Here is a 15621-nt window from a genome sequence, read left to right on the forward strand (position 1 = left end):
GTTCCACCGCAACCTTTTAGTCACGGGCTGGCACTGGCCTGGAACCATGCTGCCCTGGTCCTGCATTCTGATGGGACCCAGTGTGGTGACCTGGGGCTGCTCACCCCATCTCAGCTCTCACAGCTGGCCTCCTCCTCTCCCCACAGGACGGCTCTCCTGCAGGCGCGTCCCCGGCTGCTCCTCCCTGTGCAAAGCCTCGTGTGCCTGGCAGCCTTCGGCCTGGCCCTGCCTCTGGCCATCAGCCTCTTCCCACAGATGTCAGAGGTCAGTGAGGGGAGGGGCTAAAGGGCAGGACAGGAGGATGTAGTTAGGCCATTAATTAACAAATCCTTATTCAGCGCTGACGCCCTCACACTGGGCTAGGTGCTGGGGTTAGAACCATGAATGAGACAGACATCTCTGAGCTCAGGGTGAAGCAGTGAACACAACAATGAAACAGGGAATAGAAAATGAAGGATGAGGACTGTTAGGGTAGGACCAACTGAGCTGGATGTGGGAGGAGATAGTGGAGGCGCCCCAACAGAGCCTTGAGGGAAGTGGCATTTTCTGGGACCTGAAGGAAGGGTTAGAGTTGGCTGGGCGCACAGTGGGCGATGGGACACATGGGCTGAGGTCACCTGGGATGAAGGCAGCACATAGCATGTTCAAGAGCTGAGCAAAGTCTGCAGCTGGAGCAGAGAGTGGAGCAAGATGAGGTGGGTCAGGTGCAAACTTGGGAGCCAACGCAGAGGGCCATTGTCATCAGAAGGAAGGGTTGAGCAAAGCAGGACCACAGATGCTGATTTTGAACGGTCCCCACGGCTGCATGGCGAGGCTGGGTTGGAGCTCTGGGGGAGAAGCAGCCATCAGGAGGCTGTGGCTGGCGTCCAGCGAGAGATGATGGCGGCTTGGACCAGGCTGTTGGCAGTGGGCATCGAGAGAAGCGGGTCCTTTCCGAGAGAGTTAGGAGGCAGCTTCGTGAGAATTGAGGAGCCGCTTGTGGTGGGAGGGGAAGGGAGCTGCAGGATATGTGCCCAGCTTTCTGGTTTCGAACAACCAGGCAGATGAAGGTACCATGTGATGAGATGGAGGCACAAGGCGGGACCGGTTTGAGGGAGGACAGCGTGTTGCAGTGGATGGACACGTGGGGTTGGCGGAGCCTGGGGGAGTTGGCACTGGGTCTGGGAGATAGAAGTAGGGCCACCAACATAAGAGACAGAATGGAATCGAGGGCGTAGTGGGATCCGCCAGTGAGCCTGTGGAGAAAGGAGGTGCTCGGGTAGGGCTGGTGACTAAGGATGAGTGACCAGGGAGGCAGGGACAAAGCCAAGTGGGATTCGGGGCTGGTGGGCCAATCACAGAGTCAGACGCTCTGAGAGGTGAAGTTCCGGGGGGTTGAAGAGTGTCTGGGTGTCTCGGGCAGTGAAGGCAAACCCTGACCCAAGGGGCAGGTCCAGCTGAGGGGCGAGGAACCGGGTGGCAGGGCGGAATGCTTGGCATCAAGGGAAAAAGAGAAACAGACCCGCAGCTGGAACGAGGTGTGGGATCAAGAGAAGCTTTTATTTATTTTCCCCTTTTTATTTTTATTTTTTAAAACGTTTAAGTTGGATTTATTGGGGGTGACATTGGTTAGTAAAATCACATAGGTTTCAGGCGTACAATTCTATAATACATCAGCTGTAGATCGTACTGTGTGTTCACCACCCCAAGTCAAGTCTCCTTCCATCAGCATTTATCCCCCCTTTACCCTCTCCTGCCTCCCTCACCCCCCGTTGCCTCTGGCATTCGCCATACTGTTGTCTGTGTCTATGCGCACTCCTATGTTATTTACAATAGCCAAGATTTGGAAGCACCTACGTGTCCATAGTAAAATGAGCGGATAAAAGAGCTGTGCCACATGTACACAATGGAATACCACTTGGCCATAAAGAAGAAGGAAATCTTACCTTTGCGACAGCATGGATAGACCTGGAGAGCATTATGCCAAGTGACATAAGCCAGTCAGAGAAAGACAAGTACCATATGATTTCACTCACGTGTGGGATTTAATACACAAAATAAGCTAACAAACAACATAGAAACAGATTCATAGATGTTTCCCCTTTTATAAACGGGAGGAAGTGGCACTTGCATGTGCAACAGGAACGCACCGAGAGAGAAGTGGAGAAAGAGGACGGAGAGCAGAGTCTATGAAGTGGGGGGTGGGGGTTCAAGGGGGTCACTTTGACAGGGAGAAAGCCCTCCCACCTCAGCAGGGGAGGCAGATGCAGTTGGGGTGGGGTTCAGGGGTGGAGAGGTTAAGGAAGTTGTTCTGATAGCTTCTGGTCTGTATTCTCATGTCTGAGCAGAGAGGGAGCAAGAGGGTGGGGAAAGGGAAGGTCAGAAGTGTGAGGACTGTGGAGAAGCTTCTAGGCCAGGGGTCCTCAAACTACGGCCCGTGGGCCACATGCAAATACAAATATTGTATTTGTTCCCATTTTGTTTTTTTACTTCAAAATAAGATATGTGCAGTGTGCATAGGAATTTGTTCATAGTTGTTTTTTTTTTAAACTATAGTCTGGCCCTCCAACAGTCTGAGGGACAGTGAACTGGCCCCCTGTTTAAAAAGTTTGAGGACCCCTGTTCTAGGCGTTCAGAGAGTGAGTGGGAGAGACAGCTGACCAAGGAAGTCAGAGAGCCTGATGGCAGTGCAGGTGCGGGGGGGCGGGGGGGATGTCAGCAGAGGAGAAGTTGAGGGGGGGACATAGGCCTATGGCTGTGGGCGGGGCCTGTCCACCCAGAGGTGCTGGGGACCAGCTCCGGGCACCACAGGGCTCTCTCAGAGGGTTTCATCCGGCTGGGTGGGGCCTGAGGGAGGTTGGTGAGAGGTCGGGAGAAGCGGTGGGCTCTGGCATCTCAGTGGGTGGAGGGGAAGGTGGGCAAGCAAGCTGATGGGAAAGCAAGGTGTGAGGCGGTCAAGAGTGGACTGGGAGTGTGGAGTCACTGAGCTCAGGCAGATGGAGGCTGTGGCTGGAGACGGGCACTTCTGAAGCTGCTGTTGCGGGACTCACCCTGCTCTATCCTCCAGAAATGGTGAGAGGGTGTTGGTGCCCAGAGGGAAGTCGGGGAAGGTGAAAATTCGGGTCCTGGTGTTAGAAATGGCCCGTGAGGACTGGGACCCAGGGTCTTAGAGCAGGAGTTGGTGACCCAGCCTGTAGGCCCTGCAGTCCTAGGAGGGTGAGAACTGAGCCCCCCAGAGTTTTAAAAGGAAGCTATGAGGCGATGGGGCTCCTATTCTGGGGGCCAGCCCACACGGGATGGCAAGCCTAGTGTGCGATCTGTGCCAGCAGGGCCCAGCCTTGTCATGAAGCCAGGGACACCCCTCCTGTCTCCTTTCCCACACTCTCCCCCCCGCCCCCGGAAGCTGCACAGCTATTACCTGATGCTTGGGGCCTCCACATGGAGCCCAGGGCTGCAGGTTGTCTGGAAGGCCTAAAGATGGAGGGAGGGCACCTCTCGAGGCCGTGGCATCCCCCTCCTGGAGGGCCGGGCCGGGCAGTCCCCGAAGCCGCTGCATCTCTCTGTATAGTTGGGCTGTGCCCCATGTGCTTGAAGGCACCGCTGTGGTCAGATGTTCCAAGCAGCCCTCACAGCTCCCCTGTCTGCACCGGGGAGGTACCCAGGCCGACAAACCCAAGGTACAGGATCCGAGACTGTGCCTGCGGAAAGGACTTTAAAGGTCCTGGTTTACCATCCTGCTGACTCTGCTGGGGGCAGGAGGCCCAGAGCAGCCCCGGGACCAGCCCAAAGTCACAGAAGTCAGGGCTGACATGGAGGAACCCCAGAGGCCACTCCCAGGCCAGAGCTCCCAGGAAGGGCTGCACCTGCTTGTCCTGTGGGATTTCCTCTCCTCGCTCAGCCACCTGACCTGCCTGCCAGCAGTGAGAGAGGCGGAGCTGGGGGCTGCCCTGCAGCGGGGAGGCATCAGGAGGCTGTGGGTCCTGATGGGTGTTCTTCTGGGGCAGGTAAGGGGGAGGTGGCAGGAGATGGCCTCAGTGAGCGGTGCTGGCCTCACAGAGGTTCCATGTCCCGGTGCAGGCTCCTCTCGTCCCCCAGGCCTGCCTCAATAGGCAGAGTTCTCTGGGTGTCTCATTGCAGCCCAGGTTTCTTTCTCTAGACTGGGAAGAATGTAGTCATTGCACAATAAGGCTGTTCCCTGGGAAAGCGGGGTAGGGATGTGATTTTTCAGCGCCCCCTCCTCACCTGAATCAACCCCAACAGGATGCAGGTAGGCCTGGGCATTATGGGGTGTTTTGAGACCTGTCTGTGACCGACAGCACCAAGGCCATCAGCCAGTTGGCTGAGAGGACCTGGTCCCCCCACCCCTCCCATTCATCCTCCCAATTAATTCTCTCTAACAAGGCACTGCTTCTGCCATGGGGGGATCATGTCTCACATCCCAGAAGCCAGTGGGATTTGCCACAATAAGTCTGGACTTGCTTGGGCTGACCCAACCTTGCCAAGAGCCACCAAGGTTGTCAACAGGAGTAATCGCTGGAACACTAATGAATTAATTAGGGAACTTGGAAATTGCACTTAGGAGCTGGTTCCTAGCCTGGCTGGCCTTGGTGTGTGGTGTTTGGCACGAGGCTTTCAACCTTCTAACCCCAGAGGCTGAGAGAAGAACTTCCATCGCCGGGCGAGAGTCTTGTCTGGCCTTTTCAAATCAGTATTTCTGCCTATTGAAATGGTGCTAAAGTTTTAAATAAAAATAGCAAGTAATAATAATAATAGCTACCATTTACTAATCATCTACTATGCCAGGCAGCATGCCGGGAAACTCTGCATGTCTTGCTGTGTTCCATCTCCCTAATGCCCTTGGAGGATGTTACCTAGACAGTTCGATGTGTGCCTCTCGGGCTCTGGGGAGAGATGTTGGCTGGAGACACGGAACTTTAGGTGCCTGGGGGGAACTGAAGTTGAGGAAGGGGTGAGGTCACTGTGGGCGGGGGGGGAGAAAAGGCATCCAGAGCAGCCAGGGGCAGAGGGGAATCTCTATGGGGTGGCTTCACTGATGCTGAGGACAAGGGTATGTCAAGGAAGAGGGTGCTCTCTGCAAGGGAGCTGCTGCAGAAGGGACTAGAGGCCGACGAGACTTGGAAAGTGGGTGATGGAGCTAGACTAGGCGGTGTAGGAGGCAAAATGGTAGTCAAGTTTCTCTGTTTAGAGCAGTTGGCTCGGGGATGAGAAACCACTGGAGAGCAGCAAAGGAAGTTTTATTCACTGGGTGTTCGGTTGAGGGTTGGGAGCCTGGAGGGAGGACAATGATGGGGTGCCTGGGTCCAGCATGTAGAGGGGTCTGGTTGGCTGTGGTGGGGAAGTAGGGGTCCAGAATGTGACAGTCCTATGAGGTCGGTACCATTGGCTTACAAATGACGAAACCGAGGCGTCCCAGTTCCTTGTCCAAGGTCCAAAGTTGGTAGTGATGGAGTGAGCTCTGGACCCACGGAAGGACTCTGTTACCCTCCCCTGACCACCCCACCTCACTATGAAACGAGAAGACCAAGTCCGAGACCCAGATGACTCCTCTTCCACAGCCCTCCCAGCCTTCCTGGGGAACCCATGGCTGTGTTCTCAGGGACCTTCTGGGGTAGCTGTTCTCTGACCCAGGGCTGTGGGCTTGCCTGGCAGGCCAGCAGGCGGGGCAGGAACCTCCTTAGGAACCTGAGCACCAGAACAGGGGCACAAGGCTTGGCCTCCCTCCCGGGCCCCAGGCGTGCTGCCGTGCAGGGAATATGGGTCTGCCCTGGCGGACCCTGTGACCTGCAGATTAAGGCTATGGGGCATTGGCCAAGGCTAGCTCAGCCAGGCCATGCCCAGGCATCACCGGGCCCATCACACCCAGAGTCTGTTCCTCCATCATAGACACTGGGGTGCTTTCCCCTTCTTCCTGGAACTGGGAGGGCCCTGTCAGAGCCCCCAGCCTCAGGGAGCCTCTGTTCTGTGGAGCGGACAGCAACCCAATAAACAAGAAATGTCAGGCCAGGCAGGTTGTGGAGGCCTCGGTGACATGGTAGGTCCTGATTTGTGATGGCCTTTGTGGCCCTGCCCTCACTGAGAACTGAGGCTCTTGTGTTCTAGGCCAGTGATGGCGAACCTTTTGAGCTCAGCGGGTCAGCATTTTGAAAAACCCTAACTTAACTCTGGTGCCGTGTCACATATAGAAATTTTTTGATCTTTGCAACCATAGTAAAACAAAGACTTATATTTTTGATATTTATTTTATATATTTAAATGCCATTTAACAAAGAAAAATCAACCAAAAAAATGAGTTCGCATGTCACCTCTGACATGCATGTCATAGGTTCGCCATCACTGTTCTAGGCAAATGTGGTCATTTGACAATGAGTGTCAGTTCTCAGCCTTAGGGACACCCTATGTATTGAGGGAGTGAGAAAGGAACTGAGGAGGGAGATGGGACGCTGGAAACACACGGCACCAGAGTACACGTGCGAGGTGAGACAGATCCTGGTGAGCTCATCAGGGAGGACTTCCTGGAGGAGGAATCATTGCTAGAATAGTGTGACACACACACACATGCACACATGCTGGTGACTTGGGTCCCTCAAGGGAGATGTTCCAGTCTCTGGGCCCGCGGGCTTTGCTGCCGAAAGAGGCTGGACCAGGGAATGGGGACTGTCCCTCCAGCTCTGACAGCCAGTGCTCCCTACCTGGGGGCGCATCTAATCCTGTCTCATGAACCTCCTGTCTCCCCAGCGCAAGAAGCAGTACCTTGGCCAAGGCCCCCTCCTGCATCCCTGCCTAGCTCTGTTTCTGTCTGTCTTTGTGCCTCTTTCTCCCCTCCTGGGAGCTCAGGGGCTGGGGAAGGGGGCTGCACATACAAGCCGGAGCCATTGTTCAACAATCTGTTTTTGTCTTCATCTTGTTGGCAGGCGGCAGGAGAGGAGCAAAAGGTTAATGAGGCACTGTGCAGCGGGATTACCGCGTGAACGGCGAGCGGCGGGCGGCCGAGCCAGCCGTGTGACAGGGAACTAATTAGGAGCAGTTTAACAGGAGGAAAAAGTGAAATCTCCTCTTCACCAACTGTCAATAATTAGCGGATTTGGTGAGGTTGAAATATGTCCACAGGAAAAGGTGGGGCTCCTCTGTGGAGGAGTGAGGCTCAGGGGAGTGGGGGCCCCTGGTGGGACTGTCCTGACCCCTGAGGTTGGGGTTGCCCCCTGTCCCCCAGGCCTGCCCTCCTAAGGCTGGCCTCTCTTAGCTCTGTGATCTTGGTCTTGACCTCCAAGACCTCAGTTTCCCCAGCCAGAAGATAAGGTGTTGGAACTCAGTTTCTTCCTGGCTCTGTCCTGGAAGTGAAACTTGGAGACCGGGTCCTGGTCCTAGAGGGGGGACTGCTGACAGTGGGCTGTGTGGCCTTAGGTCCGACGCTGACACTCGGTGTCTTGTCTGAGAGCCACCTTCTGGGGCCCGGCATGGCTGGAGAATGTGCCAAATTATGAATGGGCAGAGCCTAGCCTTTCTCAATACACCACTCACTGGGCTTCCCGAGACCTCCAACCAGCAATAGGGGCTGGGGCGGGGCACAGAAAAGAGGGGGCTGTGTGCCTCTGGCTGGGCTGTGGGTGGAGGGGGGGCCCTAGGCTGCTCTGTAGGGCTGTGGGCTGTCCAAGGGAGTGTGTCTGTCTCTTCCCCCACATCAGCGCTGCAGGACCCCAGTGGGGCCAAGGAGTCAGGTTCGCTGGCAGCCAGGATTGTATCCTGTTGGGCCTGTTTGCCCTGTGTTTGTGGGTTTGTTGGCTCCTGCCCTTTGGCCTTCCCTGACACCTCAGCGGGGGACCCCTCCCCACTCTCCCTCTGCCCCTCCAGCTCCTGCCAAACACCTTGACTGGAAGAAAAGACATCATCAGAGCCCCCAGGGCTTCCTGCTCAGAGCTCCATGGCAGCCCTGTTAACCCCCCACCCCTCCCTCTCAGCCTGGCCCCTCCTCACCGCAGCCCCAGGGGGTCCAGGGCACTAGAAGCATGTTCTGAGGACGGCTCAGGCCCACTGTACAGCCTCCTACCATTCACAGGCCACATCTTGCCCTGGCCCCAGAGGGTGGCTTAGAGTCCAGGCCCATGTGGTACATGGGATACCTGAGGGTCAGGCTCAGCCACCCCCTTCTCCCTCCTTATCCCTACTCCTCCTTTCTCCCCCTCCAGCTTTCCGAGTTAAGAAACAAAGAGGCATGGAGTCCCTGTACAGGAAAAGGATATGGATACTCCAGTGGGTACCAGCATCTCCACCATCTCTCTTCCCTTGGTGGTTTTGATGAACCAACTTGGCTGGGAGCTGTGACCCACCCAGAAGCAAATGGTTGCCTCTCTTACTCTGGAAAAGCATGAGAACTCCCAACCAAGAGTTGGGAATGAGCTCAGGTCTTCATTCAAGCTGTTCTATAAGTGACCCCTCCTCCAGGAAGTCCTCCCAGATGAGCTCCACCAGGATTTGTTTGACCTCACACATGTAGACTCTGGTGCTGTGTGTTTCCTGTGTCCCATCTTTCTTTTATGTCCCATCTCACTTTCTCCTTCCCTTCACACACAGGGTGTCCCTAAGGCTGAGAACTGGCACTCTTTATCAACACCTAATGCCGAGCATGGGTCCTCTGGGCTCACCTTGACCTTGTTGGTTCCTACTTCTCTTGCTCCTCAGGGCTGATGCGAGGCCAGAGACAATGCCCAGGGGACATTGTGTTTTTCCTGAGCCCACAGGTGTTCACCATCTCCCAGAGTAGGGGCCTCCTCCCCTCCAATCTCAAATCCATCTCCTACTTTGCTTAGCGATGTTTGTTTGGGGTTTTTCTCGTTTACTGGTTTAATCAGTCCTTCCTGAACTCCAAAGTGGGCTATTTTTGCCATCAGAAATCTGCTGCCTCCCCGCCCGCTGCTTTCTTGGAGTTTGCCTACAGGACCCCCCAGGAGGATGGATGGGAATGGCAAAGCTGCTTGGAGCCCAGGAACGCCAACGCCACCTGTCATATTGCCTGTTCCCCGCACCCCCAACCCACACCTGCGCGTGCATACAGGCACACGCTTGAACATGCACACACATGCCCCTGTGACAGGCCTCAGCAGGGCTACCTCTCCGCCTGTCCCTCCTGGTTTTTTCTGGGACCTTCTAGAACACCTAGATGAATTCAGGACAGGCAGGAGGAAGCTTGGTTGTGCAGAGCTTCTGTTGAGAAGATTAAAAGCACCGATATGTGCGAAGTGCTTAACCTTGTGAGCCATGAGGAGATGCAGGCGGCAGGATTGGGCCTGGGCCCGGGGATAGCCACAGGGCCCTGCCTTCCTTACGTTGTCTCCCATAGGCTTTCTAAGTCTCCGAAGGGCTCTCCCATCCGTTTCTTGATTTATCCTCATCCCAAACCCAAGGGTAGAAAATCTTCCCACTGCACATATGAAAAAACTGAGGCCCTTAGGACAGAAAATGATTCTGGAATTGGTCCACCAGGGGGCACTCAGGAACAAAGCTCCAAGATGGGGCGGGGGGGGGGGGGGGAGCGCGGGAGGGGGTCTGAGCACCCACTGGGAGGGAAAAGATAAGACAGGATTCCTGCTCTTGGGGAGCTTGGTTCAATGTGATTCCACTTCTATGGGGGACCTATAGCGACAAGGCACAGGAACACTGGGCTGTCTCCAGTGGCTCACACTGGGCTGAGGTGGGGGACCGCTGTGTTCACATATGGTTAGTGTACAAACTGGCCGACGACTGGAGATGTGATGGAGATGGAAATAAGTGCCAGGGGTACCAGGGGTGGCAGCATGGATTTGGTCTGAGAAGATCAGGGGAGGCTTCCTGGAGGAGGCAGCCTTAAAAGATTAGGATATAGCTGGACTCAGGCCTCGAAGCCTAAACATACAATGTATTGGAAATAGAGAGAAGCCAGTGAGTGATGAACCTGGAGAAGGTTCCAGAAGGCCTTGAGCGTCCAGCCAAGAAGGCTGACATTCACTGGGAAGTCAATGGGAGCCCGGAGCCAGCACCAGAGGCCTGACATAGGGTCTAAGGCTCAGGCCTCAGCTACTCCTCCGCCCCAGCCTAACACCCCTACACACCAATCAGGATAACTTCCCCAAAGGTGGGGCCTGGATGTGTGTGTCTGAGCAAGATCCGAGGTCCGCCCTACCCTGGTGAGAAGGGATGGGATGTGGCTGCCCAGCAGGCAAGTTGGTTCCAGGCCTGGCAGAGGCCTCAGGCACACAGGGTCAGCCAGGTGCCAGGGTCAGTCAGGTTCCAGCCTGGGCATTGGACCCCATGTCAATGTCGTCGCCACCTGTGGACCCTCGGAGGCCCAAACCCTCGGCCAGGAGCAGGAGGCGGCTTTGAACAATGTCACAGGGTCACGCTGAACACCCCAGCCCCCAGCCCTGGGCCTTTGAAAAGGAGGCAGAAAAGCCACCAGAAAAAAGGCCAGGAGAAGGAAGTGCTTTGTAGTAGGTAAAAGCCCCTGAGAATGGGGCACAGGCTGCGGATCCAGTTTCCTGTTTATGTCTCTGCACCTTAGCTCCAGGTTCAAATATGTAAACTATCTGCTGGCCGCTGGCTGCAGGTGTGTGTGCTCCGAGGCTGCAGAGGCAGAGGGTGGCCCCAAATGCATTCCTGACTCTGGCCCCCCACCCAAGATGCGCCAGGGGACAGAGGCAAATAGCTCAGGGTTAACCCTTCCCCTGCCACACAGGAAGGCTGCCGGGCTGCTCTAGGGGACTCTGGGGCCAGCTGGGCCTGGGAGGGGGGGTGCTGCGGGATACAGGATGTGGTGCTTTATGTCTGCTGCCTCTGATCTTAGATGCAACCAGTGGTCTGGAGGTAGCAGCTGCGAGGGGCAGCAGGGCCTGGCTGGGTCTAGAGGGGAGTTGGGGCTCTGATATGGGGCTGGGGGGGGGGGGGCGATCTGGAGTGAGGGAGCAGGTTCTGGCTCAGAGTCCCGGAATGCTAGCAGGGCAACAATGCTTACGTCGTGGCGGGGTGGGCATGTTCCCAGCAGACCCACGTCTTCATGGCACCCCCGTTCTGAGGCTGGGGGTTCCATCAGCCAGTGCTGATGCATAACTTCAGCTTTCTTGCTGGTGCCTGCGGCCCCCACCCTCCAGGGCTCTGGCTCCCCATCCCAGGCACCCCCTTCCCTCAAGGGCCGCTGCTGACTGGCCATCAGGTGTCTGGGGAGGAGTCCACCAGATGAACAGAGGGGGCCCTAAGGTGCCGCCTGCCCCCACCTGGCAGCCTGGGACTAGTTCTTCTCCCTGTGGCCACTTTTCTCCTTGTCACCCTCTTCCCAGAGGTGGCCCCTCGGAGCTCTTCTGTGGTCAGAACCAAGGCCCTGTCCCGGGGCTCTAGCTTTCACTGAGCTGGTGCTGCTGGCCCCGCCTTGCTGTGCCCACTGCTCCCACTGGGCCCTGGCACCTCCCTCCCACCACACCTGCCTGGGAGCCACTGTAGCCACATGCCGTTCATTGTACTTCTGACGTGGCACATACGGCCGGCTTCCGCATCTTACCCACCAGTCCCCCAAATGGCAGGGGACTCCAAGAGCACAGCACAACTCTCTGTCCCTGCCTCGGGGACTCCGGAGGGGGTAGGGCAGCGGCAGGGTGCTCCACTGCCCTCACCCAGGTCCTGAATCACATTTATTTACTAGCAGGGCCCGGGGTATGATTTTCATGGAGGACACAGCCCCCCACACCCAAGGCAGGTGATCTTCAAGAAAGGGTACAGCCCAGGCGCCCCTGCCCCAGCCTCCCTCGCTAGCCCAGCGCGGAGGAATCCTAGGGGTCCAGATGCATGAGACCTCAAGATGGGGGGCCATTGAGCCAATCCCCCACTGTGGCCAGAGAGCGGGAGGGGTCTTCACCAATGGCCAATAGAGTTGGTCCAGGACAGAAGTGAGAGGCTGTGCCTGGGCTCAGCACTGAGTGAAGGTTAGGACATCTGGACTCCAGGGGTCACCAAATCCCGGTGCCAAGACCACAGCCTCTCAGCCTGGTGTCTGTGGCACCCTCTGCCGTCGCTTCCACTCCTTGGGCTGGTCCCCTCAGGCCGCCATCACGGGCTTGTTCCCTACGCCCGCCCCTCAAATGTGCCTGTTCCCCAGGCCTGGCACCCTCCCCTGCCATCTGCTCTCCTGGGCAAGCTCCTCCACTCCCGGGGCTCCGGCTGTGCTCACATCCCGGCTCGTCCTCCTGCCCAGACCCCTGGCCAGAGCCCCAGAGCCGGGGACCTGCCTGCTTCTCCAGCCTGTCTGGCTGGGAGGCTCATCATGGCCGAACCTGAGCCCATCACCTCCCAGCCTGACCCATCCCCCTCCCCCTCCCGTGTTCCCTGCCTCTGAGAACAGCACAGCCAGCCACCCAGCTCCTGAGTTAGAATTAGGAATCATCCAACGCACATTCTCGACACCTCCCTCTTACCCCCACACGGGATTGGTCATCAACTCCTATGGGTTTCATCTTCGGAAAGGATCCCCGCGGGCGCTCTTCTCTCAGCCACGGTGGCAGCGTCTTAGGGCAGGGCCTGGCACCTCTCGGATTCCCACAGCTGCCGCCCACTCCTCCGGTCTGTCCCCCACACCCTCCGCCACCAGGGAGACCTTTCTAAAGGGGAGCCCACCCTGCCCAGACTCTTCCCCGCTGCCTGGTTGCCCGCAGATGAAATGCTGACACCTCCGCCTGGCCTGGGCTTCGAGCGCCTGCCTGTCCCAGCCCCACCTCCATTTCTTGCCACATACCCCGCATGCCCAACACTGCCCACCGCCAGCAGGCCGTGCTGGCCCACGAGTGCTTTTCCTTCTCCCAGCAAGTTTTTCTTGCCCTCTCCTCAAAATCTTCCCTTCCCCTCCTGGCCCACCTCCTCTGAGAAGTCCTCCTTCCCTGCTCTTCCACTAGTCCATGCTGACTCCGCCCCCTCCCCAGTTTCCATGGCACTTTTCTCTCTGGGATCCATCTGCGTTCCTATCTGCTCCTCCCCTAGGCTTGGAGCTCCTCAAGGGCAAGGGGCTGATCTTCTCCATCTCTGTGTGCCCAGCCTTGGTGGATGGAGTTGGCAGCCATACACATCTGCTGGCTTGAAGGCTGATGGAGTTGAAATGAGAGAAAGAGCCGTGCATGCCAGCTCTGTCCCCAAGCCCCTGCTCCTGGGTGCCCCAGTCACCTCCCCCCAGGACCTTCCCACTGCCTGCATCTCGCCCCTGCGTCCCTCCCACCAGCTGCCCTCAGCACAGTGAGGAGCCTGGGGGAGCCTGGGGGTCCTGGGTCTGTGACAGCCTCCACTGGGAGGGTCACCGGGCCAGCCCTCTCCAGGGAGGGAGCCGAGTGGCCGTGGCCCTGGCCCGTGGCCCTCCACTGTGGTGGTGAGCAGCAGCCTCTCCCTCCGATTTTCATGCGGGCCTTGGTGCTTCAGTGAAAGCCGGCATGGGAAGTTGCTAATAATGGCACTAAAATAAAATATGCTACATCTGTTATGGGTAGCAGAACAAAATTAGCTGCTCACACCTCTGACATCCAAGATGTCTTAACTTAAAATACTCCTTGGCTTACTTTACATCATTTACTGATTATATTTAAAAGAAATACAATTTTGCAATTACTGTTCTTTCCAGCGTGATATCTATGCATCATTTTCCTTTTATGTTTATATATTTCTCCTTCATTAGTGCAGTCTGAAGGGTGATTAGGATTCTTCAAACATTTTACAGAGGTTAAACGTTGATTAAGATTTAATTATTACTGTAAATAGCTTGGAATGACATATGGTGCAAAAGCCTGACATATGTGCATTTGAATAAATGAAGTGCTATTTCCCAGGATGCCTCAGTAGCTGTTTAACAGCTTTCCCGAAGGGTTATGTTACACCTCATGGTAAGATTGCTGGGATGTTATATTTTGTTGGTTTTTGCAGCTGAAAGCTAAGAACAGTTTTCCAGTTTTTTAAAAACATTGAATATTTTAAATACCTAAATTGTTTTGCACAAATTTTTGCTAATTTGTCTAACTAGGTTAAACATTTTCAAAAGCATTTAGATTTTTAAGCGTGGGCGCTGTGCATTGTGTCAGTGGCAGCGTGGGGACTAGGCGAGCGGGTGGAGTGGAGGGAACTCAGAGGCCAGCAGGGGTGGGGACGGGGGAGGTGGTTTGAGGTGAGGGGGTGGGGAAGAGGCCCAGGCCTTGAGCCTAGCTCTTGTCTCTTTGGCCCTCTCAAATGGCCAGAGCCTGGGTATTGGGGTACCCGGGACTACTGGGGAAGGGTCCCCCTTCTCCAGAAACTGCTATGCCCACTACCCTAGTCCACATCAAGCCCCCTCTTGTCTGGCCTCTGACATGCGCAGCCTGTGTTCCACTGAGTTCTTTGCAGCCAGCGCTGGTCTGTGGCACCCTGTGCCTGGGCCCCAGGGTCCTCCGGCCAGGGCACCATTAGGTGGCAGCGTGGCGGGCTGGATTGGGGCAGGGGTGGATTCAGTTCCATTTTAGATAGGTTCCGTTAAGGTGCCCAGGAGACATCACAGGATTGTTCAGTAAGCAGTCCACTGTGGGCCCAAGACTCAGGGGGGAAACGTGGCTGGAGACTCCTCAAACCTGGGAGCCACAGAGAAGGCTGTGTGTGCAGGGAAGAGAGCCCAACCAGGGACCCTGAACAGTGTCCAGTGGATGTCACACACAAAAAAGGGGGGTTAGCAGTGACCTTGGAGAGAGAGATTTTTTGTGGAACGTGGTGGGAACGGAAGCCAGGTTTCCTGTGGGTTGAAAAGCCGCTGGGAGGGGAGGAGGTGGAGGCGGCTACGGCTGTAGGTAGTGCCTTAAAGGAATGTGGTTGCTGGGAGGAGAGACGCCGGGCAGAAGCTACACTGTGACATGGGGTTGAGGGGAGGTCTTTCTTAGACAGAAGGTGCTGGTCTGTGTGGAAATGCTGGAGGGCAGGAGTCAGCAAGAGGAAAGGTGGGGAAGAGGGAGGGCAGCCCAGGAGTGGGCTCCTGGAGTGGACGGGGGAGCTGGGCTTACGGGAACACCTCTGAGGGGAGGGTGGGGTAGCAGGAGGGCAGGTGTGCAGCAGCGTGTGGGCACCGCAGGCCGTGAGTTTACGATGGGAGACGGGACGTGAGTGGGTTCCTTCTGACGCCTGCTGTTGTTTTCCCTGAGGTAGTGAGGAGGCTCATCTGCTCAGGGTGAGGGGAGCTGAGGGGGAGGAGGCCTGTGGAGAATGGGAGAGCGAGGTGACTGGCGATGTGGCCAGGGGGTGAGGGTGCTGCTGGCTACTGTGAGGATCCGGCCAAAGTCATGGACCCTCAATGTTGAATGTCTCCATGAGGTGGTCAGGTTCAAGTGGAGACGAGGAGACTGCAGGATGGGTTTTCTCCAAAGCCAGTCAGGGCTGGAAGGACCTGGGGCTGAAGTGATAGCCCTTCACGTCCAGGTTAGAGGAGGAGAATGGGGAGCTGAGCCCTGAGGTCTCGGTGGTCTAAAAACAGAGAGGGAGCCTGGCTGGCCTGGTTCAGGGGTAAGCATCGGCCTATGAATCAGGAGGTCATGGTTCGATTCCCGGTCAGGGCACATGCCCGGGTTGTGGGCTCAATCCCCGGTAGGGGTGTGCAGGAGGCAGCCGATCAAT

General features: G+C 56.4%; 2 protein-coding genes across 5 annotated transcripts in view; one reads left to right on the forward strand and one right to left on the reverse strand.

Annotated features, from left to right (window-relative positions):
- The window catches only part of CCT7 (chaperonin containing TCP1 subunit 7), a 354827-nt gene that overhangs the window by 205398 nt on the left and 133808 nt on the right, over positions 1 to 15621 (reverse strand). The gene's annotated exons all lie outside the window — the stretch shown is intronic.
- SFXN5 (sideroflexin 5) overlaps positions 1 to 15621 on the forward strand; it is a 103192-nt gene that overhangs the window by 83781 nt on the left and 3790 nt on the right. For 3 of the 4 annotated variants that reach the window (XM_059659441.1, XM_059659440.1, XM_059659439.1), the window contains one exon: positions 147 to 264. The exons of the other annotated variant lie outside the window; for it this stretch is intronic. In XM_059659441.1, the coding sequence (XP_059515424.1) occupies positions 147 to 264 (118 nt within the window). The remainder of the gene's footprint in view (positions 1 to 146; positions 265 to 15621) is intronic. 4 annotated transcript variants of the gene reach the window in all.

The sequence above is a fragment of the Myotis daubentonii genome, chromosome 12 (assembly GCF_963259705.1).
Source record: "Myotis daubentonii chromosome 12, mMyoDau2.1, whole genome shotgun sequence".
Lineage (NCBI taxonomy): Eukaryota > Metazoa > Chordata > Mammalia > Chiroptera > Vespertilionidae > Myotis > Myotis daubentonii.